The 25425-nt window shown below is 45.2% G+C and overlaps 1 protein-coding gene across 1 annotated transcript; it reads left to right on the plus strand.

Moving 5' to 3' along the window:
- The first annotated feature begins 683 nt into the window (after positions 1–683).
- RPL5 (ribosomal protein L5) lies at positions 684–13245 on the plus strand. The gene is made up of 8 exons (XM_075287351.1): positions 684–783; positions 1960–2029; positions 2112–2227; positions 7715–7849; positions 8928–9130; positions 12154–12331; positions 12764–12852; positions 13087–13245. The coding sequence occupies exons 1-8, from the start codon at positions 781–783 to the stop codon at positions 13184–13186; spliced, it is 894 nt and encodes a 297-aa protein (XP_075143452.1). The 5' UTR covers positions 684–780; the 3' UTR covers positions 13187–13245.
- The last annotated feature ends 12180 nt before the right edge of the window (positions 13246–25425 follow it).

A 25425-nucleotide genomic window follows, 5' to 3' on the forward strand; every position in this document is an offset into this window, starting at 1 on the left:
TGCTAGTTATGCAGAGTAAAACTCGATTCAGGAAAAAAAAAATCAATTCTTTTTGTATTGCCATCTTCTGAAAGGCAAAACATTTTTATTTTTCCGTGGACAGAGCTGATTGAAGACTTATTTTTTGTGGGACGACCTGTGCTTTATATTGGTACCACATTGGTTTTCATCTGACCGTTCGATTACTTTTTATTGAACATTTTGTATGGCAAGGGTGGCGAATCATCATTACTTTGTGCGGTTTTTAACTTTTTTTAAATGTCGTTCAGCGTGCGGGTTTTGGTTTTATTTTTTGGGTTTTTACAGACTCAGTGATACCAAATAGGTCATGGGGTTTTTCTTTATTTATCTTTATTTTACATAATAAAACATTTTATATAGGAAAATGGGATTTTTTCGGTTTTATTTAATGGTTATTTTTTTAAATATATTCAAACATTTTATTTATTTTTCTAGTTTTTCTGTCCCCATAAAAGCAGTGATCTTCTGATCGGTGCTTCAATACATGTATACATACAGTATATTGTAGTGTATTTATCAGCCCTCATATATACCTCGCACACAATTCTCTCCTCCACCCCTAGGTGGCAGCACGTCAGTCGCTGCACAGTTTTCACAATACGTGGCTTCTCCTCTTGCCTCAGGGGAGGCTCCTCTCGGCTGCGCGTCGGCCTACTTACTGAGCATGCGCAATAAGTACGGCCTTTTCCCAGTTCTCCAGCGCCCTAGCCAGCGCTGTGACTCTCCGGTCCTAGTCTTGACGGGACAAAATCCGGCAAAATGGCAAGTAAATGGGCTCCATACCCCAGGGGATCAGTGTCTGAGTGTCCCCTGCTGTATGCCTGATGCTTCGGGGGCAGAGGGCTGCTGATTTAGGGACGGATGGTGTTAGATTGTGATAGTGTCTGATCGGCTTCCAGCGTGGCCTAATGGCTGCTGCAGTGTCAGGCCGGCCGGCTGGCCCATGGCTTCCTGCTGCAGGCCCCGGGCACCTAGGACTGCTGTGACTGCTCGGGTGTAATAATGGGAATTATATCCATTATAATATATAGTGATCTGTGTACTGGGGCAGGTGACTGTATACTCCATAGACTTCCTATACTCCTGTCTGTGCATTAGGGGCGATGTGATCGGTGTTACTGCTGTATTTAGATGACCTGTGATTTTGGGGAGGGGGCACATACTTATACTGCTAGTCCATATTGTGCTAATAATCTGTATTGTGAGGCATCACCTGATATACGCTACTATGCCTGTATGATACCAGGCCTGGCCCTGTGCATTGCATTTGTCGGATGTACCACCTGGGTTAGGAGGACGGGGGTGAAGTAATGGCGTGTGCTGAAAGTGTTTGCAATTTTAGGCCTTGGGACAGTGACCTGGATCAGATTTGTGATTTCTGAGACTTTTGGCACCACCTGACCCCATTGACTGTAATGGCCATGGTCAGGTTGCCTTCCTGGCGTCTGTGTTACTATATACAATGGTGCGGCTTGCTGCATGATTTTGTGTTTTACTGCAGATGTGATATTAGGGTCTGTTCACACTGTATTTGTATAGTATAGGGTCATGTGTTGTCACAATGCCAAGACAACGTAGATTGCGGGTGATTTTCTTGGGCTATACCCAGCTTTCTGGATGTGAAGAGAACTTTTCCTCTTGGAGATATGTTACAGCTTTATAAGGAGACCGATCCCTAGGATAAGGTATTAAAGATTATTAAGGCTCCCTGTCGATCAGCTGTATGAAAAGTAGCCATGTTTGTATGAACGTGTTGTCATATGGCCAGTGACATAGAAGCCGTGTTTGGGGAGGGCTTCACACAGCTGATCTGTGGGGATTTGGGGTATTGCGCACACACACACACACACACACACACACGTCTTCAATTGCTAAGGCCTAGGAAACCTTCTTAAAATCCCAGCTGAATTGACTGTAATAGCTCTCTGTTGCTTTTAGGGGTTTGTGAAAGTTGTGAAGAACAAGGCCTACTTCAAGCGCTACCAGGTCAAGTTCCGCAGAAGGAGAGGTGAGTACCGCACTACTTATAGATGGACTTCCCTATGCGAGGACTTGTAAACATCACTCTTACATTATTTCTCTTTCTGCAGAGGGCAAGACTGACTACTTTGCCCGTAAGAGACTGGTCGTCCAGGACAAAAACAAGTACAATACCCCCAAGTACAGGATGATTGTGCGCGTCACCAACAGAGACATCATCTGCCAGGTACGTAGCCGATTGGTGGGTCAAGTTGTGGCATGGCGTGCTGTACTGGGAGACTTGTGTGATTAGGACTCTCCTACTTCATGGGGAAGGAGTCTTGACACCACAAGCTCTTCCAAAAACAACTGTATATTGAGGATGGTTCAATAAGATCATAGTGACTGACTCTAACTACCAAAGTGCAGTTTTGCTGCTGAGAATAAGCTTTTACTCTATGCAAATGAATTGTTTGGGGTACCTGGGACGTGTCTGTCTGCCAAAGCACACGGTTTTCTGATGCAGTGACTTCAGGTTGAAATCTGTGCTTTGGTAGTTGTCACCCCCACCCCAGGCTCACTCTGGATTAGTTTTCAGTTTAGGTGCAGTGCACACGAAGGGATTCTATCATTTAGAAAAGTCATTTTCAGGTAAGCATATGCCTGATTAACCTTTAAAAAAGCTATTCAGGTGCTGATTCCAGTTCTGTCAGACCCAGCCCCCTTCCCCCCCAGTTTTTGGTGAAAATGGATAAATGGTATATGTAAATGAGGCTCCCAGAGCACCCAGGTTTTCCCCAATGAGGCTCCCAGAGCACCCAGGTTTTCCCCAGGGTCTACACCTCTTCCCCCCCCCCCCCCCACCATCATAACTTATCAAATGTCCCTCCGTAGCTTGTGCCAGTTACACCCTCCTCTAGATGTCCTGTACTGCTCTGGGTGGCAGAAATCCCGTGTGTGTGCAGTAACGCTCCGTTGTGAGTGTTACTGCACATGTCCAAGCACCTTTGTTGTAAAGACCTGCACGACTGTACTGCAGAGTTCTCTACAACAAAATGTCGCTTGGGACATGCGCAGTAATGATCACAACAGAACGGTACTGCGCATGCCTGAGACTTTAACAGCCGGAGCGAGACTAGAGAAATTTAAGCTGTACAGGATGTCTGGAGGAGGAGGCCATATGGAGTACAAGCAATGGAGGGACGTTTCTGAGGTGCTTGGTGAGCCTCGTTTACGTATTTTATTTCTTTGTTTTTAACAGAAACCAGGGAGTCATTTTGCAGGACTAGAGGCAGCACCTGAATAACTTTTTTAAAGGCTATTCAGGCGTATGTTTAGCTGAAAAAGGGTTTTCAGAATGATACACTCCCTTTAGGGCTAGCACACTGACTTACTTCCTATGTCCCTGTAGACACTTACCCGTGTATTATGATGGGTTTGTTTTGAGGACTGGGTCCAGGGTTAAATTGGGAATGGCTCTATTCCTGTTTTGTGGAATTGGCAACACTGAGAGAATGAATGGGACCTTGCAGGACATGGGTGGCATAGTGTCATCCTAGAGATGAGCGAGTCCTATTTGAAACTCCCATTTCGAATAGCACGCACCCATAGGAATGAATTTAAGCGGCCGGCCGCTTAACCCACTGCGTGCCGGCTGCGTCCATTCCTATGGGTGTGTGCTATTCGAAATGGGAGTTTCAAATAGGACTCGCTCATCTCTAGTAGTCATAAATCAGGTGTCCATATTTGTTTAGTTTTGGATTTTCTTAGCAGCAAGACTGCACATTCTGAAAGCATGTTCACTGGCACTACTACTTATTGGTTTAAGGGTGCATGCACACTACGTAACGCCGGGCGTGTATGAGAGCCGTACACGCCGGCGTTACAGCAGGGCTGCCGAACACTTCCCATTCACTTCAATGGGAGCGCTCGTAAACGCCGCTGTTACGAGCGCTCCCATTGAAGTGAATGGGAAGTGTTCGGCAGTCTGCTGTAATGCCGGCGTGTACGGCTCTCATACACGCCCGGCGTTACGTAGTGTGCATGCACCCTAAGGGTGCATTCACACTATGTATATGGCAGCTTATTCTGAACGTAAAACGCGTTCAGAATAAGCGGCGTATAAAGCACATCCCATTCATTTCTGAGAGCTGGCATAAGAGCGCTCCCCATAGAAATGAATGGGCTGCTTTTTTCACTACGAGCGATCCCATTGAAGTGAATGGGAAGTGCTGGCGTGTATGGCTTGGCATGAGCAGAGCTAGCCATACACGCGAGCCCTTCCCATTCACTTCAATGGGACTGCTCGTAGTGAAAAAAGCAGCCCATTCATTTCTATGGGGAGCGCTCGTATGCCGGCTCTCAGAAATGAATGGGAACTGTTTTATACACCGCTTATTCTCAACATGTTTTAAGTTCAGAATAAGCTGCCGTATACGTAGTGTGAATGCACCCTAAAAGTGATTTTGGTGCCGATAAATCTCCGTTGAAAGGGGTCTATCGTTGGAAAATCACTTTTTGAACTAATGGCACGTGGGAATAGCCTATAAAAGGGATATTCTACCTTCCATTCTCTTCTCCCACAGTTTCTGTAAAAATCTGTTTATCGCACTATGCAAATTACCGTATTTTCCGGACTATAAGGCGCACATAAAAACCTACGATTTCCTCAGAAATCGTAAGTGCGGCTTATATATGGATGGAAGCGGCGGCAAAGACTGCGTGCCGCTTCCATACATACATAAAAGGCACCGTAAGGGTGCATTCACACTACCGAACGCCGGCGTGTATCACAGCCGTACACGCCGGCGTTATAGCAGGGCTGCCGGACACTTCCTATTCATTTCTATGGGAGCAGGCATGCGAGCGCTCTCCATAGAAATGAATGGACAGACACTTCCCATTCATTTCTATGGGAGCCGGCATGCGAGCGCTCCCTATAGAAATTAATGGAAAAAAACAGTCCATTCATTTCTATGGGGAGCGCTCGCATGCCTGCTCCCATAGAAATGAATAGGAAGTGTCCGGCAGCCCTGCTGTCACGCCGGCCTGAAACAGAACGTGATACTTACCCAGCGGTGCAGGGCGGGCGGGCATTCAGGCCTCCTCTGCCTCCGATGTTCCGTCCTTCTCCTCCGGCGCTCGCTGATAATGGCCGGGGCGCATGCGCAATATCATAATGCTTCTACTGCGCATGTGCCCTGGTCATTATCAGCTTGCGAGCGCCGGAGGAGGACGGAACATCGGAGGAAGAAGAGGCCTGAATGCCCGCCCACCCTGCACCGCTCGGTAAGTTTCACATTCTGTTTCAGGCTTTTATTTTAAAGGGGGGGGGGGGTAGTTTAATCTAACGTTTATGGTTGGGCTCTATCAGCATGATTTTGCTGATAGAGCCCCTCCTCGCCTGCCGAGCGCTTCCAATAGAAGCGGCTGGCACGCGGGGGGTTAAGCGGCCGCTGGCAAAGTCTGCCTGCCGCCGCTTTCAATAAGATATAATGCGCACCGGACTGCGGCTTATAGTCCGGTGCGCCTTATATATGAACCGAGACGGACTATAAGGCGCTCATGGGCAATGCGGCTTATAGTCCAGTGCGCCTTATAGTCTGTAAAATACGGTACACTCACGGAGCACACTTGTGTCCTAACCTCTCTCCGCCACCCCCTTAATTCTGTTCACACCTTTCCTTGTGTTCTCCTGATCTTCTGCCATTTGTGGGGGCATCCAAAGCTGCACTGTACACCGATTGCGCATCTGCCACCATTTCACAGTGGTCTGTTACACGCTAAAGGAACAGACCACAGCAAAATGGTGGCGACGCATGCGTAATCAGCATATAGCGCAGCGACGGATGCCTACAGAAGATCAGGAGAACGTGAAGATGGGCGTGAACAGCATTAACTAAGGGGTGGCGAGAGGTATGATGTGGGGTGCTTGGAGCACAGGGGTTCCCAGTGCTCTGTGAGTGTAACTTGCAGATTGCAATAAACTGATTTTTACATAAACATCTTGCACAAGAACAGCAGCGCTCCCAGGGCTAAAGGCCCATCCCCAGTGCAACCACGACTTCATTAGCTTAATCCTTAAATTGTTTTACCAGTGTGCTCCATACCATTCAGGTCCATTAAGCCTGGCATAGGAAACTGCAGTTCTGAGAAATTCCCTTCAGTGTTTTTCCCCCTGCATTTCAATCCTAGCCAAAAAGTTATGTGCTACAATGTAGAAAAGTAAATCTTTCTGCTTGTATCGGCTAGACTTGCCCTGAGCTGTCCACTCATTAATGCAGTCTGTGCAGGGGCTGATAGTTTAAGGAGTATATCTTTCTGAATTATTTCCACTGGATCATAAATACATTCACTTGAATGGGAGCGGAGATGCAGTGGTCAGTGCAGTGAACAGAGATGTCAATTTCTGGCTTTGTCCTCTGTATAGTCCTGGTATCCGCTGCAAACAGCTCAATCCATGTGAGTGTAGGGAAGCTACCAATTGTTGTTTATGGGCTATTATAAACTAATGAGAAACATGCTAAGGGCGGGTTCACACCTGCGCCTGGTCTCTGCTTTCAGGTCTAAGTGTCTGCCCGTGAGCGTCTTCTACCTCTCCACAGCGAAATCTTTTTGTTTTTAACCGGACACAGTCGGACATACCGGTACTTTGTGTCTGGTTGAAAAGAAAAATACTGGTTTCGCCACGGACACCAGAAGACTCTCACGGACGGACGCTGACTGATGGGTTTCTGTCTACTGTCGGCAGAAGACTGAAACCCACAAAGCAGAGACCGGGGCACTGGTGTGAACCCGCCCTTAGAAGAGCCATTCCATTAGACAGTATTAACTGGAAGTCTTTACAAAGAAGCTGACGATTAGCTCTCAATAATGTAAATTTCTTTTATGTGGGGATGAAGGGTAGCTGGCAGCACAATCTGGTAAAATGATAGATTTCATCATGGGTCTTGATATACTGCATTAGAAGTCAGTTCATACTTTCCAAGTGGTTGACTGTGTCGTTCAGGTACTGCAATGTCTTCTAGTGTAGAGTAATGTTTTGTTTTTTACCTCGCCCTTAACTGCACCCATCCAAGAGCAGGAAACCTGGGATATTAAGGTGACCACCTGACCTCAGTTTGCAAGCTTGTGAATCACTGGGCAGTCCCAGGATCTTATTCTTTGCTTGGGCAGGGGGGTGGACTACGCTAGTTTAACCACTGCCACATCACCTAGCCTATCCCCCTTGCTGGCTGGTTCTTTTGGGGTGTCTCTTGGGCCATGACTTGCAGCCCTAGTTGTCTCCTGCTCCTCTTCCTAGTAATTGTTGGGGCGTTGTTAGGTGATGAATGATAGCAGCGCTGACTTGCATCTCCCAAGTGGAGAACTTTCTGGTTTGCCTATACCCTGGTACACGTGGACAGCTTTTGTGACTCTTAAAGTGGTTTCCCATCTAGACAAAGTGTACTTTCACATCATTGTTCTATTGCATTGACACCACAAGGGGCAGCCATGTGGGATTTCTGTGCTCACATATGACCAGGCTTCAGCATTCAGAATCTTATCCTAGTGGTTAGTGGCTACAATCAAAGGCTCAGATGTCCCAGGTTAGTTGCCATTTGTGCTGTGGTCCGATACATTGCAACCTCACCTTCTAGGTAGTCGGACAAACTGATTGTTACAGCTGACAATTATGCTCAGAGTATATTTAAACTTGTTTCCATATGGTAACTTTTTGTTCCCTTTCTTACAGATTGCTTACGCCAAGATCGAAGGCGATACCATTGTCTGTGCCGCATACTCCCACGAGCTTCCTAAGTATGGAGTTAAGGTTGGGCTGACAAACTATGCTGCAGCTTACTGCACAGGACTGCTGCTGGCCCGCAGGGTATGTCACACTAATGACACCGCTATTGATGTACACTTAGCAAAGTCTCTTGCAACTTCTCTTTGATCATAAACATCCGATCTGTGGGCATCAGACACCCTGCACTACCGCCAATTAGCTATAGGGAGAGACCACAGTGTCTGGATGAACATACAGGCTTTACTGAATACCAAGTACAACACTGGACATTGTGATATTGCAGCCATGTCCAATTCATTTGAGTTGTGTGCAGGTCATATATAATGTCACTGGCCTGTGAAGCAGAAGCTTTGCTCATCCTAATGTTGCTGCTTCAATCAGGTTTTTTGTGAGGGTCTGACTATTGAGACCCCACACATCAGATATAATGGCCTATCCTAAGGATAGGACACCAGTTTTAAATCCCAAAAAATCCCTTTTAGGCTAAGGCTGCATGTAGTGGACTGCAACAAAACAGCGCTGTGGGGGGAAATCCGTGCCAGCAACGCATTGTGCTTTCCCCACAGCGCTTCCATTCTACCTATAAGGAAACTGACATTTCCAAAGATATAATTGACATGCTGCAATTTCCAAAATCGCAATGGATTTGGAAATTGCAGCGTATCTGCTGTGCAGATTTTTCTAGTGAATCCCATCTATCTGCTAGGTGGGAGTATGACCACAGGAACCCACCACAGTCACGGTTTTAGTAGTCGTAGCACATGTGTAGCCACTTTATTCACCTGTGGAATTTCCAAAGATGGCTGAACACTCCCCTGGCAGTCCCATATAGATTAAGGTCGTGGTACTTGGGATTCACTATTGTGATGTGTTGGGGTTCTGACTGCTGTGGTTAGTTCAGTTTGTGTTACAGCACCTTTTAACGTTGTATTAGTAGGTAAAATCTGCCCTCCTTTAGGACTCCGCTACTTTTAGGCTGTTCTAGAAGATCTCCCATATTATTGAGCTTGTTAGAGGTCGGGGTTCCTGATAACCATGCATTGAGGGTTGTTACGGGCCTAGCTGTACATTGTTTAGGTAGCACTAATATATGTCTTGTTAACTTGTGTGCACTTAAATGGAAAACTGCAACACTGACCCTGACTACCTTTTACCTTAGCTCCTGAACAAGTTCGGCCTTGACAAAATCTATGAAGGCCAAGTGGATGTTACTGGTGATGAGTATAATGTGGAGAGCATTGACGGAGAGGCAGGTGCTTTCACCTGTTACCTGGATGCGGGTCTGACCAGAACCACCACTGGAAACAGAGTTTTTGGTGCTCTGAAGGGAGCTGTTGATGGAGGCCTGTCTATTCCCCACAGGTAGGTGGTGTTTACTCGTTGGCTACATGGCATCCTATCACTGCATTGGTGTAAAACTGTGCCATGACTGCTACAAATACCCAGAAAGTTTTAGTATTTCACCGTTCTTCACAGAAAACGCCGTACACCTTTCACTGCTTGTACTTGGTATTACAGCTCAGTCCAATTCACTTGAATGGAGCAGAGCTGTAAACTGACAATAGGACGCCGGCAATGCTATGCAAGCATTGCTGATGTTTCAAAGAACTGATTCTCTGGGGTTCTGGGTGTTGGACCCCTGCTGATCAAGCTAAACTATTTAAAGGGATTCTACCATTAAACTACCTTTTTTTTTTTTTTTTTTTTCCCTAATGAACACATTGGAATAGCCTTAAGAGAGGCTATTCGTCTCCTACCTTTAGACATGGTTTCTGCTGCGCCGTTCCGTAGAAATACCGGTTTTAACCGGTATGCAAATGAGCTCTCCACAGCAATGAGGGCGGGCCCCAGCGCTGAAAGGCCGATGAGCGCATCCCCATTGCTGCCCAAGAGCCCTTTCCTGCGCCGCCTCCTTCTTCTGCAGCAACTCCGCCTCTTCTGGCTTCTCTTGCTCTTGTAGTTCATAGAGGAGCATAGAGCGGCTACCCAAAAATGACTGGTGGCCATTTTTGGGTAGCCGCTCTTGCAGTTCAATACAGGAGGCGGCCATTTTGGGGTAGCCCCTCTTGCAGTTCAATACAGGAGCCAGCCAGTGGCCATTTTGGGGTAGCCGCTCTATGCTCCTGAAGCCAGAAGAGGCGGAGTTGCTGCAGAAGAAGGAGGCGGCGCAGGAAAGAGCTCTCGGGCAGCAATGGGGATACGCTCATCGGCCTTTCAGCGCTGGGGCCCGCCCTCATTGCTGCGGAGAGCTCATTTGCATACCGGTTAAAACCGGTATTTCTACGGAACGGCGCGGCGGAGACCACGTCTAAAGGTAGGAGACGAATAGCCTTTCTTAAGGCTATTCCGACGTGTTCATTAGAAAAAAAGGTAGTTTAATGGTAGAATCCCTTTAAGTGTTGAGTAATATTAATCTGCCCCATTGTCCTGGCCTTTCCCATTAAGGGCCTCTTGGGTGAGCAAGATGAAACTTGTCTCTGGTTGTTCATTTATGGGCAGCCTGGGCTTCAGTGCGACTATATTGTCATAGGCCTGACTGAAACCTTTGAGATCATAATGCTGTGCAGCCACAAGTCACCCTAGGCCAGGCTTTCTTGCTGGGCCTTGTTCGGTTACAGTGCTCTATAGATGGAGTCTTCATGGGGAAACTCAAGAGTTGGTACTTCAAGAAGCACGCTGGTGACTTCACCCTTCCTCGTTATGTACCTTGGGACATTATATATAGAAAGATAAATTTGCTGCCTCGCTTGTGACTCATTTACTGTGACCCAGTTAGATCCAGAGAAGAGTAGTTATGACTTTTAGATGTCCCCTAACTTCTGGATGACCCTCACACTGTAGGTTTTTCATCTGAAGTAGCTGATGACTGTGGCGAGAATGAGCAAGACGGTTATTGTATAAGCATCCTGCATGTCTGTCACCCATTGAAAACAGCAGAACAGAATTTCAGATATTGATGTGGCATCCACCTCCAAATCAGTGCTAAATTCTGTCACGTGGCCAAGACCTAAAGTCTAATGGAGACCTATTCACCCCTTATATTAGAATCCTCAATACCAGTGTGGAATGGCAACTACTGAAAAACGGTGGTATAGGTAAAAAAAAAAAAAAAAAAAAAAAATCAGTGTTTGTTGTGGGTTTCCCATGTCATCAAATGTCTCTGGAAGTGACTCTGTCCTGTAGTAGCCGAAGCTGAAACTGCAGAACTATCTGCACAGAGATACGGAGGAAAATAGTGAGGAATTTGGTGTGGAATTTCAGTGCTTTAAAAAAAAAAAAAAAAAACCTCCCATTAACTTCAATGGGTTCCTTTTTCTTGCTAGTGGAAAAAGGAACCCATTGAAGTCAATGGGAGGCTTTTTTTTGGGGGGGGGGGGGGGGGGGCTGAAATTCCTCACCATGGACCCTTTTATCCTCAGTTGGACATGACCTTTCACCTCGACCAGTTGTAGCCTCTCAGCATCTGTTAATAGGTCTTGTTGCTCTGATTCCAGCACAGTTAGCACTTTTTCTGCAGCCCCCGTCTTCACCAAGGAACAGGCGCAGTTCGTTATGGTCCCTGATTTGTTGTTTAAGCTCTGTAAAGTCAGAAGGATTGGCCACCAGTGACTTCATATATATATATATATATATATATATATATATATATATATATATATATATATATATATATTTTTTTCTTCATTTTAAGTCTTGCAGAAAAAATGTTGGGGTACCTTTTGTTTGTTCTGAGGGCTTGCATTATGCCAGACAAGCTTTAGTTTTTATTAGCACCATTCTGGGAGCTACTTGCTCACACTTTAGTCCTTTTTTTATGGGAGACCAGGTTCCCATCACTTTATAGGATATATGCATTAGTTTAATAGCTTGGACTGCTGAAACCACAGGGGCACCAGTTATCTTTGTTATAAATATGGGGAGGGGGGGACTTGATCTCTCACCAGCTTGTAGGATGTTTGCATTTCGCAGCATCAGCTTGTTAGGCCCAGGTGATTGCCCGGACCTAATGGGCATCTCTACAAGGCAGCGGGAGGTCTGGTCATTGTCATAACAGTCCTTTGGCACGGACTGCCATAGGACCCTGCAGTGACGTCGGGTTCACAAACACTTTTGTGGCACTGAAACTTCACTGTATGCTTGAAGCAATGGAATAGTTAAATAATCTCCATTCTTACACCCCTAATTCAGATGGTCTTGTTTTCTGTGGATTTTTTTTAATTTTTTTTAAAGAAATGGATGGTTATAGTATGCTAAAACCAGCGATGCCTCTGCCTTCCTATAACTTGCATTTCTGCATATGTCTGTCTTGGTCCCAACCATGTGGTGTATATACCGGTGCTCATTGGTAACTGACATAACTCTTTATTTTTATTTTTTTTCCTTAGCACAAAACGATTCCCCGGCTTCGACTCAGAGAGCAAAGAGTTCAACGCAGAAGTCCACCGCAAACACATACTCGGCCAGAACGTGGCAGAATACATGCGTCTCTTAATGGAGGAAGATGAGGATGCGTTCAAGAAGCAGTTCTCTCAGTACATAAAGAATGGCATCACACCTGACCAAGTATGTAGGGTTTCCTGAAGTCAAACTCTTCTGTGACATCTCTGGGGTTTGCAAACTACAAAGACACTTGTGGAGCGGGGTGGCAGCTTATACGTTACCTTAGAATCCCTCTTGTGATGCAAATTGGGGTAGGAAGGACTCTATCTTAACTCTAGCCCAACCTAGTTGCGCTGTGTTGCACTGTGCCATGTTTATACCAGTGTCTGTTCAGAACCACAATAGTAAATCCAGGCCAGTGTTCAGGACAGCCTGCCTATGCATGTTCAGAATGGCTGATCGGTCCAGGGGCTGGCTACTTGACCCGCACAACCTCTCTTAAGGATTGACCATGTTTGATGGATAACTGTTGACTCCTGTTGCCTGTGTACAGTTTCCACTGTTGCTTGTGAAGAATCTGCCTTTGTTCTCACTCCCAATTCTTTGTCTTGGCAGATTGAAGATCTGTACAAAAAGGCCCACGCTGGTATCAGGGAGAATCCAGTTCACGAAAAGAAACCAGAGAGAGAAGTCAAAAAGAAGAGGTATGTTATATCTAACCTGATGTGTATAGAAGTTGGGCATTCAGAGCTTGTTGGCCCTGTCACCCCGGGGACAGATTGGGGGCCCTGTGTTGTCTTTGGCCATTTCTTTAGCCTCCTTGTATTCCTTGCATGAGAAGTGACAGAATAACTTAATACACATATGGGACATGTTTCAGCCCATGCCTTGCAGTACTAAGTCTCAGCATCTTTATTAATCTCTTCCTTCTATTCCAGGTGGAATCGTGCCAAAATGTCTCTGGCACAAAAGAGAGACCGCATTGCTCAGAAAAAAGCAAGCTTTCTCAGAGCTCAGGAGAAGATTGCCGACAGCTAAATTGGGCCTCTTGCAGTTTTCTACACGAGTCTCTTGAAAATAAATCTATTCTCAAGAAACGTTGTCATCTTTGTTTTTTTTTTTTTTTTTTTTTTTTTGTTTTTAATGGTGTGACTTAGTTCTAGAAGAAACCTCTGCTTTAAATTTATTGAAGACAGTCATTTTTCTACATTTCTACAATACTAGTAGCTCTGCTGAAGGTTCACGCTTTCTGATATTGCTTCTCACATTGTTCTGAACAAAGTACTTCCTGGTTAGGCAAAAAACATAACATACAGTACCTTCCCTGTGTCTCCAAAAACAAGAGAATGATTCCCCATAGAATGGACCCCATTATAGTCTGTGGGGTCCATGTGCTTTTATAGCACTTGCGTTTGTATTCCATTTGGGGGGGGGGGGTCTCCATGTGGACTCTCCACGGACGGAATACAAAAACAGATGTGAACCAACCCTTAGAAGTACTCCAATCTTTAATTCTAATCTGTGTAGGGAATCTTTACTAATACAGATATGCTTTAAAATAGTGTCAGCAAATTATCAGTGTTTCTAAAAGAAAAATGGTAGGGTCCTATGTTAGTCCTGTGGAATATGTCCATAGAAGAAAAGAAACCGACCTGTGGTGTCGTGACCTCTCCTGTTGTGACTGTAGACATTCAGACTGTCTAGAAAGACTGGTTCACTCTGTTCACCATCAATGGAGTCCAAAGAGGTTTCTATATAACAATTATTTTAGCGGTTCGTCTGTGTTCATTGTGAGGTTATACAGCCTAATATACAGAACAAGCCCACCCTGGTGACATGCAAGGGCATCAGACACCTGTGATTACACTTGATGCCCAGAGGAAGGAGCCCCTCCCTCCAAAACCTGTGATTTGCCACAGTGGCCTTTAAAGGGATCTTATCATTTAAACTGTTTTTGTTTTGTTTTTTTCTGCCTATAACATAGGAATAGCCTTAAAGTCTATTCTTCTCCTACTTATAGATGTCTTCTCCAGGTTCCTGTTCCGTAGAAATCTTGGTTTTTCCTGGTATGCAAATGAGTTCTCTCGCAGCACTGGGGCCGTCCCTAATGCTGTAAGAGAACTCTCCAGTGCTGCCTCCCTCTTCAACAATGGGTCTTTTTTGGGGGTTGGCTTCAAACTTCTAGGCCAAAGCCGACTGCACATGCCCACAGGCCACAAGAAAATGGCCGCTTGCACAGTATTGCAAGCGGCCATTTCCTTGCGGCCGACAGGCATGTGCAGTCGGCCAAGGCCTAGAAGTTTGAAGCCAACCCCCCAAAAAAGACCCTTTGTTGAAGAAGAGGGAGGCAGCACTGGAGAGTTCTCTCACAGCATTAGGGACGTGTGTGTGCAAGGCAAAATGCATACATGATCAATTTAGGTTTCCTATCACGAGCGACATTCTGCTGGAGCACGTGACTGTCCTGTTTCTATACCTCAATGACTACTGGTGTTCGTAGGTGGGTCAAAGTGCCTGATCCCCAATTGGGGGGGATGGGGGGGGTCATGGGAGTCCAGCATATACAGCCAACATCTAAAACTGGGATTTGGGTGCTCAGCATAGTAGTCCTCTATGATGCTTGGCGTTCACATACAGAAGGGGGCAAGGACTCCTACCCACATAGATGACTGATTGCTAAGAGTCCAGGGCCTGGCTCATGGTTTGGTCTTGGAAATATGGGTGATGTCAGGTCTGTATCAAACTGAGTTGCCTGTGTGAAGCTGGCCTAAGTAATGGAAAGTATGACACTATATACAGTATATATTTAATAGAAAAGTGAGTGTCTCTCCTGCAGCTTTCTCCATAGACTAACAGTGTCTGTCCTATAGGATACTGACTGTTAGAACATAGGTTAGAATCTGCTGCATATGGCAGACATCGAAGTAACTAGTGTCCACGGACCATCTTGGAGACACCTAAATTGAAGGGGCCCTGGTCATACATGGTAGAAAATGGTTATTCCCCATACACGCGGTGCTAGTTATGGAGCATTTCCTGAACGGTTAGATACTTTTCACATTGTGTGGCCGTAGTTTGCAGAATACTTGTTGGTTGGGATTTTTACAGCCCCATTGGAACACAACAGAAAAATCTAGAATTCAAAGCATTTTGTAGATTTTCTGTGAACTTATATTGCAGGGGGGATAGAGAAATACCCGTCATGTTTGGTCTGAGCCATAAAGGGTGGCCTGAATGTTAATGAAAAGTGAGTGTGCGGGGTCTAGCTGGGCGGCCTGCTCTCTGGTTACACCTATTTAAAGTCGGTATTAGGAATATAGGGTATCCATTTCCACTTGCTTTTGAGTTGCATTATCAAGCACAAAACGAATGCACGGTGCTGAGCTTGGGAAGTAGAAATGGGCGAAACGCCAAAGATTAATTTTTGGCTCTGTTGGGTCGAACAAATTCACTATCAATAGGAAGTGAGTTTGTTTTGTTTTATACTCCATGATCTCTGCTCCTTGTGGCCCTAGATGTATGACTTCACCAAGACACCGCTGCACGCCACATGGAAACCCAAAAGAGGTGAGCTATTTAATTTTAACCTCTGCTTTATATGCTCTGGGTTCTAAAGAGTATCTGTATCCTGTCAAAATCTTAAATATCACTCACAGGAAAACTCTTTGTAACATAAAAAGTGACCCTGGTGGATCTTCTGATGACTGTACATTAGTTTGTGCCCCATAGACAAGAATAGGATCAATCAATGAAGCTCTTTAGGATCTGCTTTTATTTATAATATATACATAGTAGTAATATCAAATACAATTTAAAGGGGCTCTATAAGCAAAATCATGCTATATGAGCCCCACATATGTGGGAATATGTCATTCAGGCACCGCTAAAGTTATTTTACCCCCCACTCCCTCAGTTTTAAAATAAAACTATAAACACGTATGTAAATCATACCTTCGGCGACACCCTCCGGTCCTCCTTCCCCCGCTTCATCGTCATCATCTTCCGGCAGGTCAAATCCGGCACGTGCGCACTGCCATTGAGAAAAATGGCGCTGGAGCGTGCGTAGTCGCTCTGGAGGGAGCGCTACTGGGCAAGGGCCTGATTTGAACTGCCAGAAGAAGACTATGAAGCTGGGGAAGAGCCAGGATCAGAGGGCGTTGCCCAAAGAAGAGGAAGGCATGCCAGAACATAACGTCGGATCGTGCACGACCGCCCAGCGTGCACACTAAGGTATGATTTACATATATGTTTTTATAGTTTTATTTTGAAAAAGGGACGGGGGGGGGGGCTTAATATAACATTACCAGTGCCTGAATGGCCTTTTTAAAGGCTATTCACACATATGTGGGGCTCATACATAATTTTAAGCATAATTTAATAAGCATAATTTTGCTGATAGAGCCCCTTTAATGTATTTAGCTAATGTTCAAGTCAATTAAAATCTATTACACATTTCAGACAGCAGAGGGCAGCATCTGCACACAAATTTCAAAATGCTTTAGCCTGTAACATCAGCTAGTGAAGACAGGGGGCGCTGTAAAGTAATGGCATTATTATTACTGGGTGCTAGTTACAGGCCTTATGGATATTTGCAGCAGTTACTAACTACTATTGTGTCTAATAATCTTTGTATTGTCTCTTTTTTGCAGTGCAGTCAAGTATCTAATGTTTTTCTCCAGTAAAGGTATGATCTATAAGACTTTTTAAGCATTTTTTCTCCAGTGTCCATTACACAGTAGGGGGCGCTGTGTCATTAAGTACAGCTGCCGTATTTACTTGAAGATAAACCCATTAACCAGACAATAATGGAAGAAACATCACCAGGACATGAATGCCCCCATTCCCCTGCATTTGCCCCCCACAATTTTATGATCAGCTCCTGATTCCAAACAAACTTGAAACCCCAGTACTTACCTCTCCTGGCTCCCCTGCTGTTCTATCAGCCGTCTCTGACCCCGGAGCCTTCAGGTCGCTGCAGGAGCAGCAGAGATGGTGACTAGGGATGAAGCAGGGAGTGGACGCCAACCCACTTCATTATTCTTGTATTCAACTCCCATGAACTAGAACATACCCCCGCCGTGGGATAGTGAGATAGGACCTGAAATCTGGGATGGTTTGAAGGTATGCCTTTAAGGGTCCATTCACACGGAGGAAAATGGTGAGGAATTTGGTGTAGAATTTAACACGCTGAAAAAAAGCCTCCCTTTGATTTCAATGGATTCTGCTAGCAGAAAGGGGAGTACAGAGAGCCATTTATAAAGGGGTTGTCCAAGATGAGTGGTTTTTGCAGTGGGGCCAGGGAAGGTGAAAAAAAACCATAATCGCCTGTTCCCAGTGTTTCGGTGTCTCGCACTAGGGTTTGGTAGGTTTTCAGTGGCCTACAGATCTACCTGTGACATCCTGCGTCCTTTCCTTAGTCTGTTGGTAGGCCACAGTGGCCACATGTGGCAGGGACTTCCACCAAAGCAAGACCCCCTGCGCATTAGGGCCAGACCACAGTGGGAGAGAGTGTTTGGGTGGTTGTGGGTATTTTTTTTTTATTTTTTTTTCACCTCCGCCCCCCTTGGAAAAAAAAAACTGCTTGCCCCTTTAAAGGGAGTGTACCATTGGGGACTTCAGTTTTTAAGTAAACACACATTGGAATGACCTTAGTCCTACCTGACTTTCTTTCTTACTCATAGCCGTTTTTCCAATATATAATTTTTGGCAAATATGTAAAGGGGTCACGGGGGGGGGGGGTGTTCCCCCTGTGATCAGCGTCATACCACTTATCCGCCTCCTGGGCCGTTCTTTCATGCAGATTAGCTCTTCTCGTCATTCTTTTCACTGCCTAGCAGCTGCTTGTGTCTTCAGCGGGATCCAGTTCCACTTTGGGTTTGGGCCGAGCATACAGCACATGCTCCACCGGCCATTCCTACAGGAGTGAACAGCGCATGCGCGGGATTTGGATCCCGCTGACTGAACAGGCGACTGCGTACTCAGTGAAGAGGATGGCGAGAAGAGTTAATCTGCATGAAGGGGCGTGAATGAATGGCCCAGGAGGCGGCATCGACAGTATGAGACTGCTGTGCTCGGAGCACAAGATGATATATTTAAAAAAACGGCTGCGAGCAGGAGAGAAAGAGAGATAGGACTAGAATAGTCTATAGAAAGGCTATCCCAACGTGTGCTCAATGATAGACTCCCTTTAATAAATCCCTCCAATGTGATGTGTGTGAAGGTCAAAGTAGAGGTTCTGTAATGGATTACTTCTGTAGCTCAGCACTTACCTTATCTCACATAGTACTTGGGTATCTAGTGTCAGGTGTCTGATACCTATAAGAACATACAGCCATAGCTCTCTATAGGCTAGAAGGAGCTTTTCTATTGTTTGGTGCCACATCGGAGCCAGAGGGCAGGGCTGGTTTATTGCATTTATATATACACTATAATCAGGGCAGAGGATCTCCATCTACCCTGGCCCTTACAGACTGGAGCACAATAGGAAGTTCTAATGCTAATGGTTTAGGCCACGCTTGTGAGCAGTGCTCACGTTGTAGCTTGTATGTTTCGTCACATTCTTCTGAAGGTGCGGTTACAATTGTGAAACCTATAATGTACACCGTTATTTCTTCTCTCCTTATACGAGGACTGATACGGAATATCATTGTTTTGTGACTGGGGATTTCTTGCTTTATAGCATACAGTAGTAACTGCTTCTCCTGCTTCCAGCTCAGGTCCCACATACTGAATCACAGAGAAAAAATGGAGTGGAAAGGAAGGACTTTTTTTTTTTTCCCCTCCACCACTTTCAGATACAAAACAGTGGACACATGACTAACCCCAATATAGTCAATGGTGTCCACACTGGCTCCAATCGACAATAACAATGGAGAGCCTGGCACTAGTGAGAACCTAGCATAACTAACACCACCTTACTTCATCCACAATCACAAAAAGCCGTGAGCAAGGCACAAAACGTGGAATGTGGAGCATATAAGATTGTTGTCTACTTGTTCTTAGTAGGGGGCGTAACTACCATAGAGGCAGCGGAGGTGGCTGCCACAGGGCCCGGGCCATCAGGGGGCCCTGTGACAGCCGCTACCTCAGCATGTTTTGTTTTTTTGTTTTTTTTTATAATTGGCCGTTACGGGCCCTATTTTCTTGCCGATCCTGAACATAATACTGTGTGCAGGGGCCACTATTGGGTATAATACTGTGTGCAGGGGCCACTGAGGGACATAATACTGTGTGTAGGGGCCACTGAGGGACATAATACTGTGTGCAGGGGCCACTAAGGGACATAATACTGTGTGCAGGGGCCACTATGGGGTACAATACTGTGTGCAGGGGCCACTATGGGGTACAATACTGTGTGCCGGGGCCACTATGGGGCATAATACTGTGTGCAGGGGCCACTATGGGGCATAATACTGTGTGCAGGGGCCATTAATGGACATAATACTGTGTGCAGGGCTTACTAAGGAACATAATAGAGTGCGGAGGAGGGGGTTGGTCGAGGTCTTCGGTGTCGTTGGGGGGGGAGGATGTCAAAAGTTCACCACAGGGCCCCGTCATTCCTAGTTACGCCACTGGTTCTTAGTCTTTCTGAAACTTATAGCAAGGTGAGCTTGTACAGTCGGGTTATATGGTTGTGTCTTATAACTGTGGGGTTGTGGGGCTTGAAGCCTAAATTTGTCAAAAGGGTTACTGTCAGACTAATAGATCTCTTCCCCAGAGGTTGTGGCACTGCAGTGGTTAGTGGACTTGTGCAATTTGATCAAAATGAATGCTAAGAACCTTGTGCAGTTTTATTCATTTAGAATAGAGCAAAGCGTAGCAGCGTTATGTGGATGTGCGAGTCAAGTTTGTTTTTTCTTAATGTTGGTACTAAGAAAATGTGGTCTGATTATTAAGTCACGGCTGTTTTACCCTTATGTGGTGCAGCTCAGCCCTTGTGTATTTGCCATTAAATGCTAGACTAGGCAGTCTAAAATACTCCACTTCTATCACTGTGGCTGATGCAAGATGATAAATGTGGTGCAGCTTTAGACTTAGTCTATCACCTATTAGTTGTCTCACTTTGCAACAGAAAGTTCTTCCAGAATCTTGACACAATTCTGGTGCACATTGTTGTATCTTAAGCCTGTCCCTTTAAGTTCCAACCCTATTTGAACAGGAGGAAAGTCTCTAAAACACTGATAAATGTGGTCTACTGCATGTTGGACAAATACTTTGATGCAACTTAAAGTGACTACAGGAGATTCCTTATATTCTGCAGTGATAGACTTCAGACTCCTTCACATGAGAGGCGATCTCTTCTCACCTCTACGCTGTCTTTTTGCTTACTTTGCATTTTGCAGACAGAGGTCGGAAGGGAAGGACTACAGGAGCCTGCCAAGGAGGAAAGCAGGGACTGAGTGACAATGCAGAAGAATATCAAGTGCAGCCATACTGTAACGGCTTACCTAAAGAAGAATAGCATTTGCTTCACTGAGCAGCCCCCTGTCTATGTGGCATGTGCCAGAATTACCGGACGAGCTGCTTGATCCTGTTTTTCGTTAAATGACATGAGATGTGGCAAATTCTACCCGATAAGCTGAGGTACACAATGGTTGTCATAGTAAGTGTGGCCCTCCATTAGTCTGGTTGTACCCAGAGGAGATAGAAAGATGTCTGTTTGCGGCACGGCGTTACACAGCCGTCTTTACAACCATGAGTGTCTGGGTCTATTCACATGTCCGTTTTTTTGACCAACCTTTTTCCCAGCCATCAAAAAAAAAATTGGCATGGTCTGTCTTTGTTTAGGACCTAGAGCCGTGTGAATAGACCTATAGACATTTATGGGTTTTAAAATGGCCATCACACAGTCATGGGAGTGCGGCTGCCATAGTTCTATACCTGACATCTGCCATACTACGTCTGGTCCTGAACCAGGGAAATTGGCTCAGTACAGAGGTGGTTAAAGGGATCGTCCCACAAAGAGAAGTCTGTAGTAGGACCTTTCTCCTGCTCCATATTCAACCTGGTGGTGGTCGACACTCCCAGTGACTTCAATGGGCAATGAGTGCAATCAGCCATCTGCAATGCTCCCATTGAAGTGAATGGGAACGCCAACCACCCCCAGTCCTGCCCACATTCAGCCATGCTGCACTCAGGTTATATACAGGGGCAATATTAGGAGAAGTTAGAGTAACGGCAGATTTCATGTTCAATAAACTTCATTAGAGGCCAGAGTGTATGTGAGATCCAGCTGATGGCTTAAAACATGGAGGAACGCCTTAGAAGCATGAAGCTGTACGATAATAGATCCATGTTCTGCGCCCTTGTGGTAGTCATAGTAACCATTTGCTGGCGTTACAGGTAATTGATTATATATTCAGAATGTGTTATTTAATTCCCCTTTAATTGATGTGTATGTAGCAATTATAATATAGATAGGTAATTATTTCTTCCTACACAGAGAGATACAGAACTGCATTAGTATCTGTGCTATGGGCGACGCTGGCGGTGACAGAACGTGTACTAGCCCGGGGTGTAGCTATGGCGCATGCGGAGGCAGCTGTCGTGTCCAGATCTGGAAGTCCCTCTGCCACATATGTAGACATAGTAGGCGCTAGGAGTGTCCAGTTACCCCTTTTACTGGCCTCCATATTGCTCATTTTTTGGCCTCCACACACTATATTACTTTTTTTTGTTTAACCCCCCCCAACATAATATTTCCCCCCCACACAGTATATTGTCTCCATTTTTGGACCCCAAACTTAATTTTTTTTTTTTAGTATTTTTTTGTCCCCTGCGCAGTATATTGCCCCCACATATAATTTTTCTCCTTTTTGGCCCCCACACACAGTGACATGTTAGACTGCTATCCAGGGGTGAACCTACCTTTTTCGCCGCCCGAGGCGGACGACAGAAAGCCGCCCCCCCCCCCCCCCCGGGAGGAGGGGGTGGAACGGAGGGGGCGGGGAGGAGCGGCGTTAGCAGGCAGAGAGCAGGCAGGGAGAGAACCTGCTCTCTTCCTGAGTGTGAGGGGAGGCTGCTGCAGCAGCGCTGTGTCCACAGGGCCTCCCCAATCCACCGCTCGGTGACGCTAAGCCAGTCCAGGACATCTTGTCCTGGACTGGCTTAGGTAAGCAAAAATGCCTCCCCGGGGCCCTGGCATAGAGCCGCCTGAAGCGGTCGCCTCATGGGAGGTGCGGCGCTGCTGCTATCTATTATCTTGTTCCAACAGGTAGTAGTTGATATTTTACTCGCCCATTCCATATACTGTCCAGTCCAGCAAGTACATCCAACTGCTGAGGAACATCTTGGGGGTGTCGTGACATACCGTGCAGCGTTCTCTGGAGGTCAAAGTGAAGGGGGACTTTTGTTTGGAGCGTTATAGACAAATCCACCCTTGTCTATAGGTGAAGAACCCCCACAGATAGATGGATCCAGATGCCTTCCTGGCACTGGAAGATGTTCTAAGCAAAGTAGTATTAAAACCCGGGAGTGGTGAGAACATTTGCCCAATTTTATTTTATTTATTTTTTTATGTAGATTGTGAGTCCGATATAGGGATCACAATGTACTTTTTTTTTTCCCTATCAGTATGTCTTTGTAAAATGGGACGAAATCCACGCAAACACAGGGAGAACATACAAACTCCGTGCAGATGTTGTTCCTGGCGGGATATGAAGCCAGGACTACAGTGCTGCAAGGCTTCAGTGCTAACCACTGAGCCACCGTGTTGTCCCTAACGTTTGCCCAATTTGTGGAGCACCACAACCTCTTCCTTGTGACCACATAGGCCCACACCGGTCTACTGGTTAGGCTATGTAGTATAATGCATATGAAAAATGTGGAGGATAATTTTAGTCTTCATCCAAGGTCATAGGTTCGTGAACATTTCATTGGAATTTGTTTTTCTCACTTTAGGAGGAGAATTAAGAAAAACCATCAAGAATTCAAGTAGGTGGTGATAGACCAGCCAGGTAATAATACAGTTCTGTTCATGTAAAGTGGCCATCTCATTCCACCCATAAGAACACTGAATACGGAATTTGGTGCAGGCGCTTGTTATAGGCAGTCCGGCCAGCCAGGTATTAATGTATTTTATGACGGCTCGGAGAAGATTTCATATTTATCCCTGTTAATAGAGGCTTACATAGAGAATAAGGACAATGCCACGGCTTTAAATATTCATACTGTATCCCAGTGGTAAACATCTCCACAATGTGGAAATATATTCTAAAACACTCTGAATTAAAATGTGGAAAGCATTGATCGAGCTGAAGCCATTCAATAAAACATGGGATTTATGGGATGGAAAGGCTGTTGTCTGGGCTGGGGCCCGGGTCACTTGTTAATACAGATCAGCTTCTTATTCCGTAGCATTTATTATTTATAGGGGAAGATGAATAGTATTAATGGGATTATATTGACAGGAGCATCATTATATGGGCTACATAGACTGCGCTAGTAGGGTCATTTATTCCTATAACATGCCGCATTTCATCACATGGACAAATATTAAAACCCTAAGTCATCCCTTTATATTTTACATGCTTATCGTCAGATTAAAGCCATGTTCGCACTCTGTTTTGTAAAACGACTGAAGTTCCCATTGAGATCTCTATAGATTTCAATGGATTTTTGTGCCAGCAGTTGGTATCGGGTTTTTCTTTTTTGGTCAGGCTGATGTTTTGTGATATACTATAATATTGAATAAGTAAAAGTCAGTGGGATACATGAGACTTGTGTTTTAATGCATTGAAAACTGATCAGTCAAACTGGAATCCTGACACCAGTGTGAACAGAACTTAAAGAGACACTCCGGGACTGTGATACTGAGGACCGATCCATAGGATAGACCATCAATATAAGGGAGCCTTCACACGGAGTAAACGTGCGTGTATTTTTGCAAAATACACGTATAAAAATAAGACTCCCATTGACTTCAGTGATATTTTTTAAACGTGTAAAAATACGCCTGTAAAATGTCATTGAAGTCAATGGGAGTCTTATTTTTATATGTGTATTTTGCAAAAATACACATGCGTTTACTCCGTGTGAAGGCTCGGTAAAGTCTCCACCAGCCGATGGAAGAGCTTGTGGCTTCATCTTCTCAAGCCAGGGACATCACATTCATTGTTCACATAGCCACGCTACAAGACTTTCTCTAACCAGCTTAGTAATGTCAAGTTAGGCCTCGTTCACATCAGCGTTGGTAATTCACATGTGACCCCCTCCCAAACGGACTACCGAATGCATTTGCACACGGATCCCCATGCAGTATAATGGGGTCCGTGTGCTTGCCGTGAGATCTCCGCAGGGAACATGTGGACAGGAAAGTACTTAATCTACTTTTGCAGAGATTTCGCGGCAAGCACACAAACTCCATTATAGTCTATGGGGTCCATGTGCTTTCACTGCACACCGCTTGCAAATGCGTTCGGTAGTCCGTTCGGGGGTCCCCATGCGAACTCCCCAAATGGATTACCAAACGCAGATGTGAACTAAGGGTTACTTTCTATGGTTAGAAACCCAGCCATGATGTCCTTATTGTGGCCGGGTTATTTTCTTGCATGTATTGTCCTTGCCTGATAACCTGTCCACAATAAGGAGATCATGGCTGAGTTTCCAACAAGGACCAGACTATAGAAAGTTACTAGTCATATCCTCTGGAAACCAATGAAGACAAAAGATGTCACCACTAAGAAGGTTAGAGAAAATCTGTCCTACAACTCTGCAGAATTTTTAATTATTTATATTTGCAAAAATGTTTAACTTTTAATTGTCTACAATTTATTGGTTATGTTCATGGGAAATTCCTATAGTCTGAGGTCCCACATTGCGGAAACACAGCTTTTTTTTGGTGCAGATTTTGCTGCAGTTTTAAGAGCCAAAGGCAAGAGGCTACAAAAGGAAGAGAAAGTTATTTGCCCATTTTCTCTCTTCACCAGCCATTTCCTGCATAAATCTAGTGATTTTTCAGAAAACTTTGAGGGTTCCCAGCAGCAGTTGTCACACCCCATCCACCCAAGCCCTCAGCCCCCCAAAAGGAGAAAGTAGATTTTTTTTTTTTACTTTGCTTGATAGTACAAACTTATTGAGCAGTTATAAATTCTGCAGCCGTGGCATTAAAGCGAACATGTAAATCATAGACAGAACGCTGCCGCATCTTGTGTATTGTGATTTATATATGAACACAAATGGTACCTACACAACCATATATTACTCCCGCGCAGACACATAAAGAAGACACATCATGCAGCATTTATCACTTTTATGCAATTGTCTGCTTTTATAGATCA

The sequence above is a fragment of the Leptodactylus fuscus genome, chromosome 9, assembly GCF_031893055.1.
Source record: "Leptodactylus fuscus isolate aLepFus1 chromosome 9, aLepFus1.hap2, whole genome shotgun sequence".
NCBI classification, from domain to species: domain Eukaryota; kingdom Metazoa; phylum Chordata; class Amphibia; order Anura; family Leptodactylidae; genus Leptodactylus; species Leptodactylus fuscus.